Source organism: Amphiura filiformis, chromosome 3 (genome assembly GCF_039555335.1).
Source record: "Amphiura filiformis chromosome 3, Afil_fr2py, whole genome shotgun sequence".
Lineage (NCBI taxonomy): Eukaryota > Metazoa > Echinodermata > Ophiuroidea > Amphilepidida > Amphiuridae > Amphiura > Amphiura filiformis.
The window spans coordinates 4,611,058-4,637,942 of NC_092630.1; the positions used below are offsets into that span (position 1 = coordinate 4,611,058).

General features: G+C 38.1%; 2 protein-coding genes across 2 annotated transcripts; both read left to right on the forward strand.

Moving 5' to 3' along the window:
- Positions 1–3,872: 3,872 nt before the first annotated feature.
- Positions 3,873–7,626, forward strand: LOC140147900 (uncharacterized). The gene is made up of 2 exons (XM_072169689.1): positions 3,873–4,050; positions 6,271–7,626. Exon 2 carries the CDS (start codon positions 6,329–6,331, stop codon positions 7,535–7,537), a length of 1,209 nt encoding a protein of 402 aa, XP_072025790.1. The 5' UTR covers positions 3,873–4,050; positions 6,271–6,328; the 3' UTR covers positions 7,538–7,626.
- A 9,043-nt stretch (positions 7,627–16,669) lies between these two features.
- LOC140147901 (uncharacterized) lies at positions 16,670–25,626 on the forward strand. Its single transcript, XM_072169690.1, has 2 exons — positions 16,670–16,797; positions 22,943–25,626. The coding sequence occupies exon 2, from the start codon at positions 22,966–22,968 to the stop codon at positions 25,075–25,077; it is 2,112 nt and encodes a 703-aa protein (XP_072025791.1). The 5' UTR covers positions 16,670–16,797; positions 22,943–22,965; the 3' UTR covers positions 25,078–25,626.
- The last annotated feature ends 1,259 nt before the right edge of the window (positions 25,627–26,885 follow it).

Here is a 26,885-nt window from a genome sequence, read left to right on the forward strand (position 1 = left end):
ATAGGGGCCTATGTTTGGGCCACAGAGCCCAGGTCTATATAAAATACAGCTAATATAGGCTACAGCTCTATACGGTACGGTCCGGGCATATATCTCCCCATTTCCCGGATTCCCCAAGGGGGTATTTTATATAAGTATTTGACTACAACATAAGGCTCCGCTAATTGAACGGAGAATGCGCAGTTGTGCTACCCTTGGCACATTACGCCACTTATATATAACGTCAATTTGGAAATAGGCCTATCAGGAAGCCGGTCCAGTGCAGATCCGTCGGAACACGCACCCTAACCCGTAACTCCTAACCCTAACTTACCTCATCGTGACGTCATCCAAGCAGCAAAGTTCATTTCCCATTTAAAAAGCGATGATCCGACGGATCTGCAGTCGACCATTCTGTCAGTTATTGATAACATTCACTTTAAAAGGAAATAGCCAGGGCTATAGTCATTGTGATTTTGGATTCTTGGTTCTAAAGTGCCACGATAAGGGGTTCCGGAGGATGTCATGGTGGGTTAAGGTTGCCATGTTGGGTGCCATGGTGCATGGTCACAGAGTGTCAGCATGGGTAAACGGGTATCGGAGTGACAGAGTGGCCGTGGGGCGTCAGGTGGGTCACTCGGGAGTGTTGTCGACTGCCATGGTGGGTTAAGAGGTATCAGGATATGTCAATGGTGTCAGAGTGGGTCAAGGGCCGGGTCAAGGGATGTCAGGATGCGTGGGTCAATGGTGTCTAGTTTAACCTCATGTTGGTGTTAAAAAACAAAAAAAACAAAAAAAAACAAAAAACCTGCATGGGCTCATAAACCTATTAGTATTAGTATAAGTTATAAGAAAAATAATTAATTCTGGGTCCCTATTTTCAGGATTGCCCATTTCTAGGATGCTTAGCAATAAAATAAAAGTCAATTTGAAAATGTCAGTTATTGATAAAATTTCCTCAAAAAGGGAATTGTTTGTAACTTTGATCGCGGATCCTTGGTTCTGAAGTGCTACAATAAGGGGTTCAGGAGGGTCAATGGATGTCTTGGTGGGTCAAGGGATGTCGACTGTCATGGTGGGTCAAAGGGTGCCAGACTTGGTCAAGGGATGTCAGAGAAGGTCAATGGGGTATCATGATTGGGGAATGGGTGTCGTGGTGGGTCAAGAGGTGTCAGAGTAGGTCAATAGGTATACAGGTGCCATGGTGGGTAAAGGGGTATTATGAAGAGAAAGTGCGTGTCATGGGGTGTCACGGTGGATTAAGGGGGGGTCATGATGAGTCAAGGGCCGGGTGTCGTGGTGGGTCATGGGATGTCATCATGGGCTATAATATGGTTGGTCAAAGGTGTCATGATGGATCAAAGCTTTTATGCCAGCCATTGGTCTCTGGTTTGACCCCAGGGTGGTGTCAAATGAATGAGAAAAACAAAAATTGGGGATCATTCACCTAATAGTTTGATAGAACAATTTTAGGTCCCTGTTTATAGGCCTACCCATTTCTCCAACGAGGTCAAATGTCACAATGGGCAAGTTGACTACGGAGAAGTCTAAACAATTATGTGCATATGCTAGGGAGATAAGGAATTCACCCTCAGTTGGGTTCTGAGCAAGTTTAGTATGTAATGGTAATGGCTAACTCAATTCTCAAAATGTCCGATTTTGGTCTTATGATCAGATCATGCCATCAGATATGTGTCATCAAAATATTACCAAATCTCAATAACATTAACCCTAAAAGATCTGTTGAAACGCACATTTTCCGTACTTTATGCATAGAATATGGCCTTACGTCCCATACATGCCATAAGAATAACGAATAATAGATTAGATTTTTTAACAGAAATATCCGTAAAATTACAGGTTTGACGAATATATATAGGGCTGCATACCACTCGGAAGTTTGAAGTTATGAATCATTATATGTATTATGTGTCATCAAAATATACCCAAATCTCAATAACATCCCTGGCCATGCTGGCTGTGCTATAAATGTGTAACTTAATTTAATTGCAGCTTTCCTTAGGATGTCTCTATAAAGTCTGTCATTTAAGTGCTTCCCCCTTCCCCTGTCCCCTATATAGCTTAGGGCATTCTCTTTGCCTAATAAGGCCATGAAAAAACACAGAAAAACACATAGTTTCTCGTCCGGTCTTTTTGAAAGAATAGGGAAGAGGAGGTCACCTTTTTCAAACCAATTCTATACAGGGTCAGAATTTCGGCGTGAATCAGAGAATCGATTCTCGCAAAGATTCTCGTAAACAGATTTGCGTGAATCAAATTAAGTTGATTCCCGCAATGTAGTTTACACAAGTTGATTTGTGAGAATCAAATGATTCCCGCAAATTTATTCTGCAAGAATCAAGATTGATTCTCGCACTGTGAAACGAAATTCTGATCCTGCTATATAAATCTATCAGAAATTTATTTATTTCAGGCACACACACACAAAAACAAACACCTTAAGGTGGTACTACACTACACCCCTGCCCAATTTTGTGCCTATTTTTGCATTTTGCTCAAAATTATAGCGCATTGGTGACAAGTAAGATATGTATTATAGGGCAAGGACTACAACTACTGCACTGGAAATTTTATTTCAGCACAGACAACAGTTGTGGAGTGACAGTCAAAAATGAGGGAAAACCCATTTTTGATCAATAAATCAATAACTACTTGCCTTGAGTTGCTGAATTTTCAGTGCAGTAGTTGTAGTCCTTGCCCTATAATATACATATCTTACTTATCACCAATGCGCTATACTTTGTGAGAAAGATGCAAAAATAGGCACAAAATTGACCAGGGGTGTAGTACCCTCTTAATTTTTGTTGAACTTGTAAAAAACGGGTGACCTGCCAAGTTCCCCTGTCCCTGCATGCCAAGTAATCCCATTTTAACGGAATAATATAAACAATAAAGATAATAATATGATTGACAACAGTCAACACGATGAAATACAAAACTTGCATGAAAATACATCAAGAAATTATTAATTAAACAAGATATTTGCATATTTTTGTAAATCTTTCAAAGAAATTTCACACGCCAGCGATCGACAATAATTCTCTTTATTTAAAATGACTTACCATTTCCGAAATTGAGCCCTTACAAAATATTTTTATTTGATGGTTCTGAGGGTTGATTAGCACAAAAATCGAATGTGTATTGGACAGATGTAAATCTATTGCCAATAATTCTGTTAATTTCTAAAAAGTGGAGAAGATTTCTTTTTGACATGGGGGTTCATTGGAGTTAGAAAAAATTCTTGTAAAAAAGTATAGTGAATCCAGCACATTAAAAAAAAATTTACATGGGAAAATTTCAAAAATAATTTGATATTGATATTCAATTCAGATGACTGACAGGTGCATTATCAGCTGATCATGTAGTATTTTTGTCAAATTTAAGGGTAGGCCTATTTCGAATCTGCGGAAAAAAAGGAGGAGGGATATCTTTACGCCTTTACGGGGAACATGTACACCTCGGGGTAGGCTACACCTAGTATGGTCATATGTGTTACTAATTTGGTAACAAATAAAAAGAAGTTTGTTTCACCCCCTCTTCATGGTATATGGTATCATTTGCTGATTCAAATAAAAGCCATAGGCCTACTTTCACGTGTTTCTTCCAGAGCAGAGCAAAAGACCACCTTATTTTATGACGACTGAAAGTTAACACCAATGCCAATTTTCAAATCCCTATATCTTCTTTTCCAGTCTGATTTCAACTGGTATAGGAAAACTGGGCCTGGGCTATTAAATTTACTTTTTATTGGTTGCAAAAATACGTTTTTATCTTTGCTTGTTTATATTGAGTGGTTGGCGCCCGTAACTTTTTCTTTTGGTGACGGGCTGTATGAAAGTTCGTTAATTGCAACACTTCCGGTTTTCCGCATGATGCGGTTGTCTTTCTTCACATGCATCTTTTCTCTGACTTTTATTCCATAAAGTTGATCCCACTATCATCCCAGTAGTAATTTAAGTCATTTCGACGAACGTATACAACTTGTAAGCAAATCGAGATGACATGGCAGCTGTTCTGATTTGACCTGAGTTGGACTGATGAGCAGTGATGGTAAGCTTAAAAAATCCATGAATCTGCTTCTTGTTTACGCTATTTTACAAAGACCTTTAAGCTTTCACGCTGTTAAAAGTAGTTAAATGTATATTTTACAAAAATATGGGGTCATCAGTACACAACCTGAATAAAAATGGGGTCATTCGATCTGAAAATGAAATGTCCAAAATTTCCAAAAAGGGGGGGGGGGGTCATTGCAGTTGTAGTAATGACAGATTGATTTATGCGCACAGAGCACATACTTTTTTGGAATGGTACATGCCTTGTGTTTTTTTATCCCCCCAAAAGTTGAATTTTATTTGATTCCCCCCTTTTAAGGACCCAAATTTTTTTTCATTCCCCTATATTTTTCACCCTCCACTCCTTTAAAATAGGGGGTCTATCCCGAGGCACATGCTGCCTATCTGTTATGGAAGTGCCCCCCTGGGTTGATGCTACTTCAAGCCTGCATCAACCTACATGATCATTGTAAAGCATTAGCAGCAGAAAAAGTATTCAGTTTTAAAACCATCTTGAGATCCGGGGGCACTTCAATATGAAATGGATATAGGTGTTGGGCTGGCACTTTCGCACTAAGGGGCATTCGGTGAGAGCAAAATGTAAAAAATAAGGGGTCATTGGGTGAGAGCATGATTTTTGGCATTCGGTGAGAGCAAAATGTAAAAAGTATGGGGTCATTGGGTGAGAACATTACCTTTTTTTTTACCGGGATCTTTGGGTGAGAGCCAAAACAGCGCCACAGAAACCGTGAAAATGGAATTTCTAGTTCTAAATGGCTTCAAATTTCGTTGTTTTTTCAAAATAAGTAACAAAATTAGTGATAAATGAAAGTTGCTGTTCAAATTGAACTTGTAAGGGTCTTTGGGTGACAGATCAAATGGAAAAATAGGGGGTCTTCAGGTGACAGAGTATGTGTTCGTAAAAAATATGGGGTCTTTGGGTGACAGCGATGCTGAAAAAGGGGGTCTTAACAGCCCTACATAAGTTTTAATGGGCCATTGCCTTAGCACTATGTCGCCATGCACGAAGTTCTGTCGATATGTTGACATAATTCACTTTGTCGACATGATTCCGACAGAGGACCTGTCGACACCGGCCTTAGTAGATAGGTCAAGCTATACTTTCTGAATCTTAATTAAACAGGAATACTTTGGTACACGCGCAGTGCCAAGGTATTTTGATGGGGGATGATGCACTTTTTTTGTGCTGCGAGACACGGGGGTGTCTGAGAATTTGGAAACATTTTCAAAATCAAATCCCAAATGAAGCCATTTGATGCACAATTTACACCCTTTTTAATTTAGTACAGCTGCTCTACCTCCTCCATTTTCCTCTTGCTTCCCTCTTCTCTTTCTCTCTTTCCTCCCTTTCACCTATTTTTTTTCCAAATCATTGGGGGTGGTCTCCCCCTGCCTCCTTTTGATGCAGCCTTGCTTTGGTATGGTTTTCCCAGATGCAACCAACTTGAAATTTGAGGTCTGCATACCTATAAAACTTAAAAGAGGGTCAGAAGGGAGGTTGAACTGTACAGATATACTATACTGCGCCAATAAAGTATCCTTACATTTCCAAACTGAACAATATTGGGGTAAATTTGTTTTCTTAACAGATGCACTATCTAATTCTGCACATTATGACACCACATCGAATCCAATGTGACTTCAAGAAGTAAAGTTACAAGCATTTGATTAGACAAAGGTCCAGTTTTAAAAGACAACCTGGCCTATTCAAAACTCCACAGACTAGACATCTGGTTTGAGAGTGGTGAATGGCAAATTTATGCGTTTGGCTTTAATTTAAAAACAAATGGAACAAAAGAAAACTGAAACAAAAGAACTGACAAATAAAATGAAAGTTATGAAAAGTACAGAGAAGAAAAACTGGAATAAAAATGCTTTAAATAACGCTTCATTGAAGAAACTGTGTTGTCTCTTTGTTGCGCTTTGTTGGAATCTTTTTTTGCGCTTGGTATAGGCCAGTTTGTCACTTTTAAAACTGGACCTTCGCCTATTCAATTGCTTGTAACTTTACTTCTTGAGGTCACATTGGATTCAACGTGGTGTCATAATGTGCAGGATTAGATAGTGCATCTATTAAAAAAATAAATTTTCCCCAATATTGTTCAGTTTTGAAATTGTGATTATTTTTCCAAGTGTAAGGATACTTTATTGGGCGCAGTATATAAAAATTATTTTCTAACAATTTTTTTTACTGCAGGGCATATTGCAATTACAAGAATTTAGAGAGCAGTATTGTTTCCATCTTGCTACCAACAATGTTGCAACCATTCAGATGCATGATTTGTGCCGCCGGTTTTGACTCTTTTGACAAATATTCACTTCATACACGTAACCATAAGATGAAGTATAGAACACTATGCTGCAAGAAGAAGGACCCTAATTACTTACTTTGCCTACAGGATTTGGAAACTCACGCCAGAATCCACACCAAGGAGAAACTCTATCAGTGTGAATATTGTCAGAAATGCTTTGAATGGAGACGTTATCTGAAGATACACCTCAGAACTCACACAAAAGGGACACGCTATCAGTGCGAATATTGCCAGAAATACTTTGAACAGGGATCTCATCTGAAAAAACACCTCGAAACTCACATGAAAAGGACAAGCTTTCAGTGTGAATATTGTCAGAAATGCTTTGAACAGAGATCTTATCTGACAAAACACCTTGAAACTCACACAAAAGGGACAAGCTTTCAGTGTGAATATTGTCAGAAATGCTTTGAAAAGAGACGTAATCTGACAAGACACCTCAGAACTCACACAAAAGGGACACGCTATCAGTGTGAATATTGTAAACTATGTTGCAACACAAAGTCTCATCTTACAACTCACATTAGAACTCACACCAAAGAGAAACCGTACCTCTGTGACCATTGTGGGAAATCCTTTGACCTAAAGAACACTCTGACAGCACACATAAGAATTCATACCAAAAAGAAACCCTATGCATGTCAGTATTGTGGGAAATGCTTTGCAACTAGTACACATTGCAGACGACACACCAGAATTCATACCAAAGAGAAACCTTACCAGTGCGAACAATGTGGGAAATGCTTTACAAACAAAGGTGATATGAATAGACACGTGAAAATTCACAGCAAACCCTATCAGTGTGATCATTGTAAACTGTATTTTACAAAGGAGAGTGATCTGACAAGTCACATCATAATCCACAGCAAAGAGAAACCTTACCAGTGTGAGTATTGTCAGAACCGTTACAGACAGAATAGTGCACTGAAAGTACACAGAAGAACTCACACCAAAGAGAAACCCTATGAGTGTGAGCTTTGTCATAAATGTTTTGTACACAGCGGTCACCTCAAAAGACATACTAGAACTCACACGAAAGAGAAACCCTATCAGTGTGTTTATTGTCCGAAAGGTTTCACGAAGAAAAGTTATCTTGAAAAGCACAATGCAACTCACATGACGTATGACTACTTTGGTAGTGGTACACAGTAAGGCTGAAAAAATAATGCTATGTCTCAAAGCCCTTGCCAGTTTAAAAAAGAATGCAGAATGCATTTCTCTCTCTATTTTTAAAGATTTTTTTAATAATGTTGAAGTGTTTAAATGTGCACAGCATAAAATTGTGGTTCATTTATACAATTGAAGTACAAATGAAGAGCTTGGTTGCAAAACCCCTTACATCCATTGAGCAATTTTAAGACAACATCAAAAAATCGTCAAAAAAATCACTGACATAAGTGGGTTTGCAACAAAAGCAGTTTTTAGTGGGATCCTACCCAAGCATCCCACTAAAAACTACTTTTGTTGCAAACTCCCTAATCAGTGATTTTTTTGATGGTTTTTTGATGTTGTCTCAAAATTGCTCAAGTGGTTGTAAGGGGTTTTGCAACCAAGCTCTTCAAATATCGATTACTTTATGCCTATAATTAAATCAAATAAATTTTCAAAATAATTTATGTCAGCAATTATATCCCTGGTCATGGGGCATGTGTAATTAGCGATCTGACAAGTCAGAATTCACAGCAAAGAAAAACATTGTCAGAACAGTGTTCAGTAGATAAATATTTCATCAATATCATTATCAGTAGCAGATAGCTACTTCATCAATACTGATATCAGCAGTAGATAGATATCATATAGTACTTCAGCAATACTGATATTGTCGTTAGTAGTAAATAACTAATTCATCAATGCACAGCATATATAACTACTGATCATCATACCCGTATCAGCAGCATAATATAAACTAGAAGGCTATATATTTGTACACAAATACGGCTATACCCGCATGTTATCGATGTAGCCAAACTTATAGTCCTTATTTGCTGAGGACTTAAAATAAAATAAAGAAATTGTAAATAGTCGTCCAATTGGGCAGAAAATGTGTAAAAAGTGAGTCCAAGTCACAAGCTTTAATTGAATGTAGGTTGCACTGTCGTAGCACTTTAAATAAAGAAATTGTAAAAGTCCCTCCCAGGGAGTCGCTTCACGCTGGTATTTCCAATTATGATATAATACGCTATGTCTGTTTAGTCCTATGTGTGTGGGGTGGATGGGTGTGTGGGTGTTAGTAACAATATAATTCTCAGGCCCGGAAGCTGCTTTCTTTGATGAGAAACGGCCCGCCCTTTGTTTTAACATTTGGGGCCCTGGGGCCCATAATATTTGGCTTATGAGGCCCATGTACATAATTATGTTGAAGTATAATTCTCAAGTGCTATCAGTAGACTCAAGCTGGGCAGTGTAGCTGCTTTATTTACTGAGTAACGGCCGGCCCTATGTTTTAGCTTTTGGGGCCCTGGGGCCCATATTATGTGACATATGGGGGTTATATATACATATGACAATATAATACTAAAGCCCTATCTGTGTACCAAATCTGAACCCTGTAGCTACTTTATTTGATGAGAAACGGCCGGCCCTTTGTTTTAACATTTGGGGCCCTGGGGCCCATAACATTTGACTTATGGGGCTCATGTACATATGTTGAAGTATAATTCTCAAGTACTATCAGAAAACTCAAGCTGGGCACTGTAGCTGCTTTATTTACTGAGTAACGGCCGGCCCTATGTTTTAGCTTTTGGGGCCCTGGGGCCCATATTATGTGACATATGGGGTTATATATACATATGACAATATAATACTAAAGCCCTATCTGTGTACCAAATCTGAACCCTGTAGCTACTTTATTTGCTGAGAAACGGCCGGCCCTTTGTTTTAACATTTAGGCCCCTGGGGCCCCTAGCCTTGTACATATGGGGCCAAAATGGGCAAAAGGCACATCTACAACTTAGGGCCCATACATATGCCACATATGAGCCCTAGTCATCTTATACTTATAGAGCTAGGCTTGTCAATCTGTTGTGCAATATTTTAACATTTGGGCCCCTGGGGCCAATAATATATAACATATGGGGCTCTTGTATATTTGTAAATATTGAGTACCCCTAGGGCTATCAGTGTACGAACTCAGGGCCCTGAGGCTGCTTCATTTGATGAGAAACGGCGTGCTTTGAATTTTCACATTTGGGCCCCTGGGGCCCGTGACCTTTGACCTCTGGGGCCAAGATGGGCAAAAGGCACTTCTATGGGGTAGGGCCCATAAGTGTACCACATATGGGACCTGGGCCCTTGTAGTTTTAGCGCTAGCCTTGACAGAATGATGTGTTTGATGGGAGGAGAAGGAGGAGGAGAAGAAACCACAGGATGGGAAGATACCCTGCATGCTATTGCATGCGGGTATAACTACTCAATCATCAATACTGATATCCGCAGTAGACAGCTGCTTTATCAATACTGATCAATTATCAGCCGGCCGTATATAACTACTTCATCGATACTGTTATCAGCAGTAGATAGCAACTAACTTCATCAATACTACATCAGCAGTAGATAATTAAACTCCATTCCCACTAACTAGAAATTATTTTGGGAATTGATAATTCTCTATTGTTGTTAAACACCAAACCGATAAAATTGGCATATTTTAGACTAAAATAGTTATATTGTATATAGTCTACATGTGTCTCTTATCATAGTTATGACTTCTTGAGTACCCCTTTGGAACTTGTGGTTAGTGAAATTAATGAGGTAAACCATTAACCTAGTAAACAAACCCAGTTATAACCTTCTCTCTAATAGAGCGAATGGGGTTTACTTCATAAATACCCTTATCAGTTGTAATATATAGGTACTTCTGTGATTATCAGCAGTAGATAACTGCTTATATAATATACCCTTATCCGCAGCAGATACTTACATCATCAATACTAGTTGTGTTCATATTAATTGTGGTTGAAAAAGGTCACAGAAACACCGGAAGTAGGGTGTAACTCAAAATGTGAACAGACTACTGATATCAGCAGTAGATGCCTATTTCATCAATTATGATATCAGCAGTAGATAGCTGGTACTTCAAAAATACCATTATCAACTGCAATAGATAGGTACTTCTTTAATACTGATATTATTATCAGCAGTAGATCAATTCTCTTATCCACAGTAGATAACAACTGATCATACCAATATCAGCAGCAGATAGCTACTCGTCAATGCCATGAATACTGATACCAGCATTAGATATATACAGTTACTTCATAAATACCATCAGCTGCAGTAGAAAACTACTTCATAAATACCCCCATTCAGTGTGATAGCTACTGTATCAATACTGATATCAGCAGTAGATAACTACTTTATAGATACCCTTACAGCTACTTTATCAATACTGATATCAGCAGTAGATAACTACTTTATAGATACCCTTACAGCTACTTTATCAATACTGATATCAGCAGTAGATAACTACTTTATAGATACCCTTACAGCTACTGTATCAATACTGACATCAGCAGTAGATAACTACTTTATAGATACCCTTACAGCTACTGTATCAATACTGATATCAGCAGTAGATAACTACTTCATAGATACCCTTACAGCTACTGTATCAATACTGACATCAGCAGTAGATAACTACTTTATAGATACCCTTACAGCTACTGTATCAATACTGATATCAGCAGTAGATAACTACTTTATAGATACCCTTACAGCTACTGTATCAATACTGATATCAGCAGTAGATAACTACTTCATAGATACCCTTACAGCTACTTTATCAATACTGATATCAGCAGTAGATAACTACTTTATAGATACCCTTACAGCTACTTTATCAATACTGATATCAGCAGTAGATAACTACTTTATAGATACCCTTACAGCTACTTTATCAATACTGATATCAGCAGTAGATAACTACTTTATAGATACCCTTACAGCTACTTTATCAATGCTGATATCAGCAGTAGATAACTATAGATACCCTTACAGCTACTTTATCAATACTGATATCAGCAGTAGATAACTACTTTATAGATACCCTTACAGCTACTTTATCAATGCTGATATCAGCAGTAGATAACTACTTCATAGTTACCCTTACAGCTACTTTATCAATACTGATATCAGCAGTAGATAACTACTTTATAGATACCCTTACAGCTACTTTATCAATGCTGATATCAGCAGTAGATAACTACTTTATAGATACCCTTACAGCTACTTTATCAATACTGATATCAGCAGTAGATAACTACTTCATAGATACCCTTACAGCTACTGTATCAATACTGAATGATATCAGCAGTAGATAACTACTTTATAGATACCCTTACAGCTACTTTATCAATACTGACATCAGCAGTAGATAACTACTTCATAGATACCCTTACAGCTACTTTATCAATACTGATATCAGCAGTAGATAACTACTTTATAGATACCCTTACAGCTACTTTATCAATACTGATATCAGCAGTAGATAACTACTTTATAGATACCCTTACAGCTACTTTATCAATACTGATATCAGCAGTAGATAACTACTTTATAGATACCCTTACAGCTACTTTATCAATACTGATATCAGCAGTAGATAACTACTTCATAGTTACCCTTACAGCTACTTTATCAATACTGATATCAGCAGTAGATAACTACTTTATAGATACCCTTACAGCTACTTTATCAATACTGATATCAGCAGTAGATAACTACTTCATAGTTACCCTTACAGCTACTTTATCAATACTGATATCAGCAGTAGATAACTACTTTATAGATACCCTTACAGCTACTTTATCAATACTGATATCAGCAGTAGATAACTACTTTATAGATACCCTTACAGCTACTTTATCAATATACTGATATCAGCAGTAGATAACTACTTTATAGATACCCTTACAGCTACTTTATCAATACTGATATCAGCAGTAGATAACTACAGTCATTTTGTCATTGTCTCTAGTAGTATATGCGCAAGATCTTTGCAGTCATTTGTTGCTGTGTTCGGAAGATAGTACTAGCGATATGCAGTTATTAATTGATATCTTCAATAGATAGTACAAGATATATGCAGTCATATTGTTTCTGTATTCAATTAGGTAGCACCTGCTCATATGTAGTCATTTAATTTTTGCTGTCCTCAGTAGATAGAGCCTTCATATTGTCGTATGCATGGGGAAGTATGCTGCTGTCTTCAATACTACATGTATACCTTTTTTCTTTGTATGTGAAGTCACCTGTTAAAGCCATATTATAACATTTTCATACAAAATAGATTAGCATTTCTTTGCCATAAAATGTTAGGTTTTATTGTCAGATATATCTCCTTTTAGTTTGAGCCGAACAACCTCGGCAAAGCAAAGAAAATTGGAATGTACCACTCCTTCGGTCATGTTATGGTACGACCCTTTGTTGTGTAGATCACCGTTCCGCATGCCGTGTACGTACTGTGTGTTATAAATATTGTGTATGCGTTCGACTAATAATTCCATCGTAATAATAAAACGCCGGTTCCGGCGTTTTATTCAATATCTCAGATTGTGACAAAACTGCACCACCTAGAGTCTTGATTTTTGCAGGGTATATTGGTTTAATAAAGTACAATATAATCGTGTAATAAAATGAATTTTAAAAAATCAGTGAGGGCGTCCTCCTCAGCAAATGTTATAATATGGCTTTAAGGTTAGCAACTATTTTTAACTGTTGTGATTTGGTAGTTCACATCATCTTGCGAATGCTAGTGAGCTTTGGCAAAAATTGCATTGATCATTTCATAGCGAGTGTGTACTGTGTAGAATTCAAATATCACAGATTATACTTTTATAGGTCATGTGGTTCTTGAGTTATGTTGTAAAGAGGGCTGGAACAACACTTGTAAACACTTGTAACAACACTTGTAAAACGTAGGGGCCTATACATAACTCATTAACAATACTGAAATCAAGCAAGCAACTCAAGCAAAGTTTGATTTGTAGAATGAACTTTTGCAAAACATCAAAGTGTTATTTTTCAATAATATATTGATTTAGATACCGGGGTATTGAAAATCGATATTTTGGCTGCTTCAATTCATTTATTGCTTACTTCTATAGATTAAACCATGATAACCCAGCAAACAATAATGTTTTCGATAAAACATTCGGGTAGGGTTGTATAAAGGATATTATGTAAAATGCTCAGTGTAATAACATTAAAAAATTGCATTTGTGCAAACCTGCTGCAAAACATTTTAATGAACTTCACAAAATATAAAAATGGTTGCCAATATATATGTTTTACAATAACATTTTGATTGCTGTATTTCTTTTATATAAAATGTTTATAAAAATGTTTTCATGGCATTAAAATGTTATTTTAATAAGCGTTATTTTAAAAAACGTTTTGACCAAACCAAAACGCGTTTAGTAGGCCTATAACCTGTTGTGTTTCCTGTGAATTCACTTTGGCCTATTGGTGCTGTCTTGAAGTATCATCATCAATCCGGCGAAAGTTGGGGTGGGGTGGGGTGGGCCGGTGGGGGCGGGTGCCTATATGTCCCGTCCATATTTCGGGATGAGGACAAAATATCAAATGCCCCTACGTTTCGGGCTGGGCAAAAGCTTCCCTTGTAGATTTTACCGGCGCACGTGGTACAACTCCGCAGACTTAATGCTTTGCGTGCTAGCCATGCGCTTCAATGGAAAAAGTTCAAGTTTTGAAATATTTTCTCAAAATATCAAGAGCTATCTTAAGAACTACTTAACCAATACTAGGCTTGTTTGTACTCATTTTAATGCATTTTTCAGGCTGATTCCAAATATGGTCATGAAAATTTACATTTCTGAATTTTTTGCATTTCTAAATTTTTTTTGAAACTTGTCGTCTGCAGTCGACACCCGCGTGAAGAGAGTTAATGATAGTCTCCGGTGCAAACTTTATAAATTTAAGATATGATTGGAACGACCATGATCGATACAAGTCATGATGAATAATATGCTAATGATCTGATTTACTTTGTCTCGGTCTCGGAAAAAGTCGCCTTTTGCCCCTAACAGGGCCCAGTACAGTCCCCTTCTGCAAGATGTCGGGCTACTAGCTGAATAGCGAATAGGCTGAAGGGTGAATCTGAATGACTCGCAACGCACTAGACTATTATACTGCCGCCATTTAAAAGGAACGATGAGTGGCGCATGGCGGCGCAAGCATGTATTTGCGGGAGGCCAACAGGGGGACAAGCATACAATCCCGGCAAACACTGCATGTATTAACTACAGATTTTTTGTGATGGTATTAGGGACCAGATTAGGGACCGTTCACAAACACTTTTAACGGGGGGGGGGGGGATGCAAAAGGGGGCCTGAAAATGTTCATCCATCTGAAGAAAAAAATCACCATAATTTGTCTTGTAGAACATGAGTTTACACTATTTCCTATGGGGTTGACATACATTTTTCTTGGCCAAAGGGGGGGGGGCTGAAAATAATTTTAGGCCCGGGGGGGCGGGCTGAAAAGTTAATTTTTCATCTTGCATCAGGTCCCCCCTTTACAAGTGTTTGTGAACGGTCCCTTATCAGTAGCGCTATCGCCGTTAAAGGGTGTGTGGGGGTGTAAGGGGGGGAAATGTTAGAAAAATGTATCAAAATGTAAATCATGGGCGCGGCCATTCGTTTTGTAAAAAGTAGCGGGTGGAAAGGGCAACCTCTTTAATACGCATGGGGGAGGTGGTCTGAGGGGATGTTCTGCCTGCAAAATGAAGGCCCAATTGAAGCCATGCATTACGGTGACGATTTTAACACTATTATTGTGTAAAATTTTACTGAGCAGGCCTAGTCCCATATTGCTGATCACATAAAGTGTACGGGTGTCCAAAACAAACGAAAGCGACCACTTCTTGATCTCACGCAGGGGTGTCTGCGTGGGGATGGTCCACCTGAGACGTTGGAAAATTTATATAGGCCTAGGCCTACTATAATGAAGGTCCACTTGGAAGTCATTTGGTGCATCATTTTTGCACTATATTATCATTGCTTTAAACAAAAAAGGGCCGAAACTCAATTTGCAAAAGTGTTGCACTGGTCCACTGACATTTTTACTCGCAAGTTACCACAGTATGAATGGATTCAGTGCATAGATTGATGTTGACCCCCCACACACACACAAAGGTGTGTTATGGTTTTTATCTTTCAACTTGAGACCCTTTGCAATGATTTTTCATCATTTCATCAAATTTTTCTTTCAAAATCGAAGACAAAATTTGGCAAAAACTTTTTTTTGTTTTATATGAATAGAACTAGAATTGGCAAAGATTTTTTGGCACGTCAAGTCAAAAGGAGTGGGAAAAGGTATTTTGGCACAGCCCAGATACGACACGGAAGAAATAAAAAACAACACATACTGCAGTTACTGTCCGTTTTCCTATACACAATACACAGTGCTCTCACCATTGTCGCGTGACCTCTACAAATGATGTATGTTGGGAGAATGGACACTTGCCTAGTTAACATCACTGTGTGAAAAATAACCAGCCAATATTTTATTTATTCTCCAAAACTTCTAGCAAATACTTCTAACATGACCTAAAATTACAGCTAGGTTAGATGTTCAGAAATGGTCGCACTTTTGTAAAATATGAGTGAGGGCAAGGCATAGCTAGCCAACTCCCCGTGTTAATTGAATGGAGATTTGACCGAAAATATTGGTATCGGACCGCTCACTTCTGAAGGATGCCACAAAAAACGGTAAAAGCTACATTTAAATTATTCTAGTTCTAGAAAATAAAGTTTTGTAACATGTCCTAAATTTTTAGCTAATTTAGGTGTTTGGAGAGGGTCGTACTTTTGTGTTTTAGGAAGGATATGTAAACGACAGATAACACCAAAAATATGAAGAAATTATTTCCAAACCGTGTTAAGTCAACAATCATTATGTTGCTCATTTTCAAGAATGCTGGTTTACAAAAAGCACGCCATTGTCTCATTTCGTGAACAATAGTACACATACCATTGTTTCCTTTCGTTTCCTTTATAATCGGTTACCCAACTGAAGCTATAATACAAACTTTATTGCGATATCGCACATGAAAACAGTCACATGTGCACAGCCAGAGAAGATCCGATTTAATCAGTTGAGCTGTTTCAATGAGTGTTATCTTGGTTTAATAGCTTTTAATGGGGTTAAGTCCTGCAAAGGTCGAGATGAATTCTACTGTAGACATGCACTGCATCATGAACTTTACAATCCTGCTAATTGACAATTCAAGTATGTGCGCCCTTAAATACGACAAGCTGTATTTACCTCCACGCAGCCACCGCGTCGCATAGGTCGCAGGTCAACTCCAGCCGTCCGGTGCATCTTAAACTTGTCACTTTGTTTAGAGCTTCAAATTATTCAGATTCAGTTATTATCAACTGAACTTGGTTAAGGTAAGTAAAGGTAGAACACATTTTACATGTATGTATAAAATAAAATTTATACTTAGTGTACGTATAAACCATTATTATATTACTATTCAGTATAGCAAATCTCAACACAAACAATTACAATGTCTGATTCATATGGATCGATTACCGGTACAATCAAATCAATCAATAAATCAAATGTCAACGACTCAACATGCATGATATGCATGCATGGTCAGTAGTGCAGTGCACAAACTGCACATGATGAGTGCAGTGCAGTGCCAGTGACTGATGGTCAACGAAAATGTGATTGACCTTGATTTAAAACCGCTTTAATGTCCCCAGTCTGCCTGCAGTGGCACAAGACTTGTGACAAGTCAGTGTTGTACTTGTAGTCGAGGACCTCATGTCCAAGGCCAAGGACTTGAATGTGGATGGTCAGGTGTCCGAGGCCAAGGGACCGGTTACTATTTATGCCACCGGGGGGAATGGAGGATTTCAATTTTTTTGTCAGACAAAAAGGATTTTGGTACCTTTGTCATTGTCATAGCTGCTAACATAGCCAGCTGGTGGTTCAGCCGAAAACCGCACATATTTAAGACAAAATAAGACATTTTACAAGAATCTGTAATTTTTATACTGACAGTATGTAAATTAGCTACATGTATTTGAATGGGGCTTCAACTTCGTCAATACTGCTGTTTTCTTTGTTTTTTGTCACATTTCAAAAATACCAAGCGACAATTTATATTCACTTTTAAAGGCTGTGTACTCTCAGACATGCATGTAGTAAAAGTGCAATAACTTTGTAATTATTCGCAAGACATATAAAAGTTACATTTTATGAAGGCAAGACATCAATAAATCTTAATATAAATACAGATTTGGGTAGTAAAAACAACAATTATGAAGAAAAACACAAAAAAGTAAATTTTTTTTTTTTTATTTTTACTAAAAAAAAAAAAAAAAACACTCTTTCCAAAATATTTTATTTTGTTTTTAGCTCAATCTTGAGGCTCCATTCCAAAAACGTTTTTTTTAAATTTTTTTGATATTGGCCTTATTTTTTGAGATATTGACAATATAAGGCTTCAAATTGAACTTTTTAAAATTCAAACGCCTATTTGCACAAAATGATGCCTAAAATCGGAAATAGACCAAAATATAAAAAAAATGAGAAAACAGTTTCTTGAGTCGATCATGCTTTTTACGATGATCATATTTGCTTACCTATAGATGCTGTATTTATTGAGTTATCGTGTACCTAAATCGTCATTTTACCGAGAAAATGAACATTGAAATAATGGCTGTTGAAGTTTAAAGTGGTCACATTTTGCACTTTCATCGAATCTCGCAGGAGAATGTGGCAGTTTTTATTTTTCTACCTTACATTACATAAACATCGGGTAAATCCACGGCCCCTTGAGAAGTTTGAGCGAAATCCATTCATAACTTGATATTTAAATCGGGGAAAGAACTTGAAAAAACCCACATTTTATCAGCTAAAACGGAGCCATTTGACCACTAGGTTTTTGTGCTTCCGTGGTGTTTCCATAAGATGCGCCGTGCATGCAGATAAGCGGCGTGTATGCATAAGCGTATTTGTGCGTTAACAAATTGCGCGACACGCGAACGCGATGCGTTGTTATGCGTGTACCCTGCTGGTACAACAAAGATTTTCTTTCCTTTTCAATTTCAAACATGAGTGGAATAGTGAAATAAAATCCTTAAAATATTGCAGTTGGAGTTTACAAATCTGGATTTTCATTCCTTGTATTTATAAAAAACATAACAAAGTACAAACATATCAAAAAAACTCAATTTTGCGAAAGAAACAATGTCTAGAGTACACAGCTGCCTTAAGCGATTTGTTAACAATTTAGATTTTTTTACACAATTGCGATGAGATCACTGAATGGGTCTTTAAGGTTATACGAGGTATTGTTGGTCGAAACAGCCAAAAAAATAGATTCTCATTAAATATCTAAATCAATATATTATTGAAAAATAACACTTTGGTGTTTTGCAAAAGTTCATTCTACAAATCATATACTTTGAAAACCTGCTTAATGTAGAAATTGTTGTTATTGAGTTACCGTATTTCATCAAATAAATGCCCCCCGGTGTTACATTTTCCCAAGAGGCGTTTATTCAAGGTCAATTTTAGAACGATAATTCCCGTTAAAATCATTAGGTAAAGACTAAAAACACATGCTAAAATGACGAACTATGAACTAGAAACACTGACTTCTGGCTCACTTCCGGGTTTCTGAATTCTGATCCAGATTTTCGCCAATTATTGACGCTATTATTGACCATGTGCGCAACTTGGTAAGCTTACTACACAAGATAGCATGGAAATATCGGCCATTTTGAAACATCTTGGTTGAAAAAAGTGGTGGGGGCGTTTATTTGAGGGGGGGCGACTATTTGACGAAATACGGTACTGTATGTACTTTTTACTAAAGTTGTTGTTTCAGCCCTATTTACAACATTACTCAAGAATCACATGACCTACAAAAGTATATCTGATATTTGAATTCTTCTACACACTCGCTATGAATTGAGCAATGCAATTTTTGCTAAAGCTCACTACCAGGGTTCGAAATTTTGGTTGTCCGGTTGCCCGAGACAACTAAAAAAGTCGCCGGACAACCAAAAATACTGATTCGGTTGTCCGCCGGACAACCATAAATCTAGCAAAAAGTCACATTTGTAGGCCTACGGACAACCAAAAACTTAGACGGACAACCAGAAATTGTAATCTGGTTGTCCGTGGGACAACCATTTATTTTTCCTAAATTCGATCACTGCTATCACTACCATTTGCAAGATGCTGTGAAATACATTTTTTTGTTGCTGCTTCGACCAACAATACATCGTATTACCTTAATCTAGATCTGACAAACTATCACACAGGCCTTGAAATAAGCCAGAATTTCTGAGGGCTATTTGGGCCCTTGATCTTAATTGGTTTTTTTTTTTTTGAGGGCCCTCACAAATTTGTGTGGGCCCGAATTTGGGCCAATGGTTTAACCTATGAACCCTCACTGATTTTCGGGGGCCAAGGGCCCTTGGGCCCTCCTTATTTCGAGCCCTGCAATCACACATGTTTGAAATATGCATTAACCAGCCTCAAGTAACTTTTCTGTGATGGATATAGATAGCTCTTCTCTTTATAGTAACTAGAGTTTTAATGTACTAGACCTATCTAAGGTCTCTTTTTGTAGAAACACGTACTATGGATATAGGATATTTTAAAGTTAAATCAGTACCGGTACTAATAAGGAGGCTACTATGGTAATTTCATAAAAAGCTTTTCAATTTATTTTTACAAGTCTTTGGGAACTTAGAACTTGGGAGCCCTTTATTAAATACTAGGCGGTTACCCGTATTTCGCGGTTCTCGGCTGTCATGGTTATTGGCTTTTGCCGATCTCAAAATCTTTGACCATGGATGACCTAACAAACACAAACCTGGGCTTCCTTGGCCAAAGTTACACCCACCGACCAAGTTTGAGCTCCATGAGCAATTTTTTGACCTATGACCTCTCAACCGTAGGTCTGACAAAAAGGTCACCATGGACTTTTGTTTGTTAGTCCAATCTACACCTACCCACCAAGTATGAGCTCCATAGGGGCAATTTGAAATTTTTACCTTTTTTACCTTTGACCTCTTAACCGTAGGTCTGAAGAAAAGATCACTGTGGAAACTTTTGTTTGTTAGTCCAAGGTCCACCCACCCACCAAGTTTGAGTTCCAGAGGGGCAATTTGAAATTTTGACTTTTCTTGACCTATGACATCTTAACTGTAGGTCTGACAAAAAGTTCACCGTAGAAATTAGTCCAAGGTCCACCCACCCACCAAGTTTGAGATCCATAGGGGCAATTTGAAATTTTGACCTTTCTTGACATATGACCTCTTAACCGTAGGTATGACGAAAAGGTCACCGTGGAAACTTTTGTTTGTTAGTCCAAAATCCACCCAACTACCAAGTTTGAGCTCCATAGGGGCAATTTGAAATATTTACCTTTCTTGACCTATGACCTCTTAACCGTAGGTCTGACAAAAAGGTCATCGTGGAAACTTTTATTTGTTAATCCAAGGTCCACCCACCCACCAAGTTTGAGCTCCATAGGGGCAATTTGAAATTTTTACCTTTCTTGACCTATGACCTCTTAATCGTAGGTCTGACAAGAAGGTCATCGTGGAAACTTTTATTTGTTAATCCAAGGTCCACCCACCCACCAAGTTTGAGCTCCATAGGAGCAATTTGAAATTTTTACCTTTCTTGACCTTTGACCTCTTAACCGTTGGTCTGACGAAAAGGTCACCGTGGAAACTTTTGTTTGATAGTCCTAGGTCAACACAATGGCATGGCTAGATTTGCCATTTAAAGTGTTTGAAATTTACTTCAATTGAACTTGACCCCGTCCTTGACCTTTGACCTTAAAAAATATAAACTCGTTCTTCCTCATACCAAGCTGCACCCACCCACCAAGTTTGAGGAACGTGCGACCCCCAGTCTCCGAGAAAATAGGCGGACAGACAGACAGACACACAGAAACACAGACGATGCGTATTATCTATATAATAATACGCATCGTCTGTCTATCTATCTGTCTATCTATCTGTCTATCTGTCTGTGTGTCTGTCCGTCTATTTTCTCGGAGACCAGGGGTCGCACGTTCCTCAAACTTGGTGGGTGGGTGCATGTTGACCCCACACAGATCAAGTTTGTATTGGTTAGTGGGTCAAGGTCACCCGAGGTCATCCAGGGGTCAAGTCAGTCAAAACTGTTTTTCTCAGAGACTGGGGGTCGCACGTTCCTCAAACTTGACGGGTGGGTGCGTCTTGACCCGGGACAGAACAAGTTTGCATTGGTTAGTGGGTCAAGGTCACCAGAGGTCATCTAGGGGTCAAATTAGTAAAACCTGTCATATGGGCATGCAACTTGGTGGGTGGGTAGGTGCATCTTGACCTAAGATGGAACAAGTTTGTATTGGTTAGTGAGTCAAGGTCACCCAGGGGTCATCTGAGGTCAAATTAGTAAAAAATGTTTTCTGCCTATTTTCTCGGAGACTAGGGGTCGCACGTTCCTCAAACTTGGTGGGTGGGTGCATCTGGACCTCAGACAGAACAAGTTTGTTTCGGTTAAAGGGCCAATATCACCCAAGGTCATCCAGGGGTCATCTGAGGTCAAATTAGTAAAAACTGTCGTATGGGCATGAAACTTGGTGGGTACAGTCAACTTTTAGAGTCAAATTTTTAGGTCATTTTGGGGTCATCCGGGGGTACCCAGGGTCATCTGAGGTCAAATTAGTAAAAAATGTAGTATGGGTATGAAACTTGGTGGGTACAGTCAACTTTTAGAGTCAAATTTTTAGACGGTCATTTTGGGGTCATCCGGGGTTACCCAGGGTCATCTGAGGTCAAATTAGTAAAAAATGTAGTATGGGTATGAAACTTGGTGGGTACAGTCAACTTTTAGAGTCAAATTTTTGGACGGTCATTTTGGGGTCATCCAAGGTCAAATTACTAAAAACTGTCATATTTGCATGAAACATGGTGGATACAGTCAACATTTAGAGCCAAATTTTGGAAGGTTATTTCGAGGTCACAAGGGGTCATCTGAGGTCAAATTAGTAAAAACTGTCCTATGGGCATAAAACTTGATGAGTACAGTCACCATCAGTCAGGTAATCGCGACAGCCGAGAACCGCCAAATACGGGTAACCGCCTAGTTATATAGATTCCACCTATGATATTTAACATTTGCTTAAAGGTGGGTAACCTGATTGACAGCTTCATCGCCCACTTTTCCCCATCAAAATGCAGATTTGGTATCAGATAAAAGCTCATATTTTGCTCATAGAACTTTTTGAAATTAGGCATTCCAAATGAGTATATTTCTGAAGAAATCGTCAAAAAACTGTCAAATTGTATGTAGTCTCTTCAGCAGATTCATCAGTTCATATTCAGATTTTAAAAAATCTGCATTTCTTTTTTTTTTTTTTTCAAACCGTGCGATTTTACAAATGCACACGCAAGCTTTGAGACAAACTTTTTTTGGGCCTTATCAAGAGTGTTTATTTTGTTTTTTATTTACTTCTCTATTAAATGTATTTTAGAAAATGTTACCTCATTTTATCCCGATTTTTATTTCCAGGTTGTTTCAGGCCCGGTTTCAAGATGGTACAGTTCAAACCGTATACCTGTGGATTCTGTGCACATACTTCGCTCTCGTTTGAAAAGCTACAACAGCATAGAAAAAGACATGGGATTAAGTACACCCTTGCCAAAAGGAAAGTGTTTGGTGACGATGAACAAAGCAGTGATTTAAAGTGTGAGTTTTGTCAGAAATGTTTTGCGCAAAGTAGTGACCTCAAGAGACACGCCAGAACTCACAAACTCTGTCAGTGTCAGTATTGCCAGAAAAGCTTTGCTAATGTGAGTGATTGTAAGAGACACGTTAAAGAGAGACCATATCATTGTAAGTACTGTCAGAAATGCTTTACTAGAAGAGGTGTCAAATTGCACATCAAAGCTCACACAAAAGAGAAACCGTACCAGTGTGAGCACTGTAAGAAATTTTTTGAACAAAGTAATGACCTGAAAGAACACATCCGAACACACACCAAAGAGAAACCCTGTCAGCCTGGTGATGTGAGTGATTGCAAAAGATACAACAGAGCCAGCAATGTAAAGAAACCTTATAAGTGTAAGTATTGTCAGAAACGTTTCACTCGAAGAGCCAGTGTCAACACACACATCGCTATTCACACCAAAGAGAAACCCTACCAGTGTGAGTACTGTCATAAATGCTTTACTCAAAGAGGTAATCTCAAAAGGCACATCAGAACTCACACAAACGAGAAACCTTATCAGTGTGACCATTGTAAGACGTGTTTTATACAAAGTAATGACCTGAAAAAACACATCAGAACTCACACCAAAAAGAACCCCTATCAGTGTCAATATTGCAAGGAAAACTTTGCTGATGTGACTGATTGTAAGAAACATGTCGAACTACACAATGACGAGAAACCTTATCAATGCAAGTTTTGTCAGAAATGCTTTACTCGAAGAGCTAGCGTCAAAATACACCTCCGGATTCACACCAAAGAGAAACCGTATGAGTGTGAGTATTGTAAGAAATGCTTTACAAGAAGAGGGGACCGTCAAGTACACATCCGAACACACACAAAAGAAAAACCATATTGCTGTGAGTTTTGTCAGAAATGCTTTGCACAGAATAGTGAGATTAAAAGACACGTCAGAACTCACACCAAAGAGAAACCTTATCAGTGTCATTATTGTGGGAAATGTTTCGTAGATGGAGGTGACCTCAAGAAACACATCAGAATCCACACTGAAGACAAACCCTACCTATGTGAGTACTGTCAGAAATGCTTTACTCAAAAAGGTAATCTTAAAAGACACATAAGGACTCACACAAAAGAGAAACCGTTTCAGTGTGAATATTGCCAGGAAAGTTTTGGTGATGTTAGAGCTCGTAAAAGACACATCAAAACACACAATGAAAAGAAACCTTATCAGTGTAAGTACTGTCAGAAATGCTTTACCCGAAGAGACTGTGTCAAAAAACACATCGCTACTCACGCCAAAGAGAAACCATACCAGTGTGAGTACTGTCAAAAATGCTTTACTCAAAGAGGTAATCTCAAAAGGCACATCAGAACTCACACAAACGAGAAACCTTATCAGTGTGACCATTGTAAGAAATATTTTGCACAAAGTAATGACCTGAAAAAACACATCAGAACTCACACCAAAAAGAACCCATATCAGTGTCAATATTGCCGGGAAAACTATGCTGGTGTAAGAGATTTTAAGCGACACATGAAAATGCACAATGAAGAGAAACCATATCTGTGCGAGTACTGTCAGAAATGCTTTACTCGAAGAGCCAGTGTCAAAATACACATCAGGATTCACACCAAAGAGAAACCCTATGAGTGCAAGTATTGTAAGAAATGCTTTGCAAGAAGTGGTGACCTTCAAGTCCACATCCGAACGCACACAAAAGAAAAACCATATTGCTGTGAATATTGTCAGAAATGCTTTACACAAAATAATGAGCTTAAAAGACATGTCAGAACTCACACCAAAGAGAAACCTTATCAGTGTCAGTTTTGTCAGAAATGCTTTATAGGTGGCGGTGACCTCAATAAACACATCAGAACCCACACCAAAGAGAAACCCTACCCGTGCAAGAACTGTCAGATAAGTTTTACTCAAAGAGGTAATCTCAAAAGACACATCGGGACACACACCAAATAGAAAGAGACAACATTTCTAGTCTCTTACTCTGCCATGTTTGTGTGTTGCCACTGGAAGTTAAAATGGTACATCTCCAGATTATTATTGCTATGCAACTGGCAAACTTCAATTAAAGTCTGTGCTAGTTTGCCTTCTGTGTGTAATACATTATACTTCTATCATGCTGCATGTTGCATCATACCATTGTAATGCGCAAAGCTTAAAATTTATATCATTTTGATGGTTAAAGTGCCATGCTTTATAGTCTCATACAGTCACAAACTTACAATCAGAAAACAGTACAGCCACTCTGAATGACAATCAGATTGATAAGTCTCGAACCAGAGCAGGAACACATGTTAAAGCCAAGGAAATCAATTGCTACAACTTTGTGGATGTTCAAGGAAGTCAGTTGGTGCCACAGATATACATGTAAACCTAGATGAAGACCGAATTAAAATGACTAGTTTGTGTTTAATTCTGTCTTCAAAAGGACCACTGGACCAGTCACAAGACAAGCTAGGTGGAGGAATGGTATTCAAATTAGGAGATTGATGATTATGTCTGTGAACACTGAACAGTGTAGTGGTTGCCTACAGTTCGCTCTTAAAGCATATCGATATACATATATAGCATATCAGAAGGCTAAAATGCTTTGTCTCAAAGCCCATGGCAGTTTCAAAAAGGAATGAGGAATGCGTTTTTTTTATACGATTTTTATTTTTGTTTGTTTAAGATTTCAAGTGTTCAAAAGTACACAGCATAAAATTGTGGTTGATTTACACAATTGAAGTACAAATATTATTACCTGAGAAATGCAGGTATCGAGTCAAATAAATTTTCTTCACAATATGTCTCTTAATTTCTTAAAAGAAATGAATTTGCTGCTTTAGCTGACATGGACACGCTAAGAAAAATGAATGTGTGCGGCGGCGGCGGCTTTGAGACAGCTTATAAGCCTACTTATAGCTTACATGTATAAGACATAGCTTTTGTTTTAGTTTAAGTTGAAATTTTTGTATTATAAATGTATCTCCTCACAAGAATATACTGCATTGTAACAATAATTGTATTTTGATTATAATAATATTCTTGCTATAGTATTTAGTATTCTATACTATTCTTACATATTGTATCATGTAACATAATCAGTGACTGACAGTGTATATGATAAGATATGAATTATATAACACTATAATTTTGTCTGCATTTGTCAATTTTTTGTTCCTCTTTGCCATCCCCATCTCCTCCATGAGAGGTCTTGCCCCCACTTTCCATCTGTGGTGGGATGCTCTGGCCCGTAGTTTTAGGATTTTTTATTCTTGGTATTTTTCAGTCCATTTTTGTACGTTTTGGGGGGCTATCAATTTCTTTGGAAGCGGGGTCCCAAATATACTGGGGGTCATAAATTTTTGGAAAGAAAAAATAGGGGGGGGGGGTGACATTTTTGATGACCAAAATGTAGGGAGTCACAAACCACAGTGTTTATTTTATTCAAAAAGACTGATTTCAATACCATTTTATTCTGTTTAGGGGGTAAGGTGTATCGGTGGTGGGGGAGTCATAAAAGTTTTGTTGCCGAAATAGTGTGGGGGCGCAATTTTATTGATGCTGACTTTTTGTAAATTTTTGACTCCCCCTCCCCACTTCTGAAGGAAATGATAGCCCCCTTAGTCCATTTTTGGCCATTTTCGGTCATGTGATGTTGTAAAAGTCCTGGTCTGGCTATGCCACTGCCCGCAACCACACTTTTTCAAACCCAATTATTTTTATTTTTGATATATAAGGTTCTTTACAATGAGTTGGTGAGAAGCTTTGATATCTATATA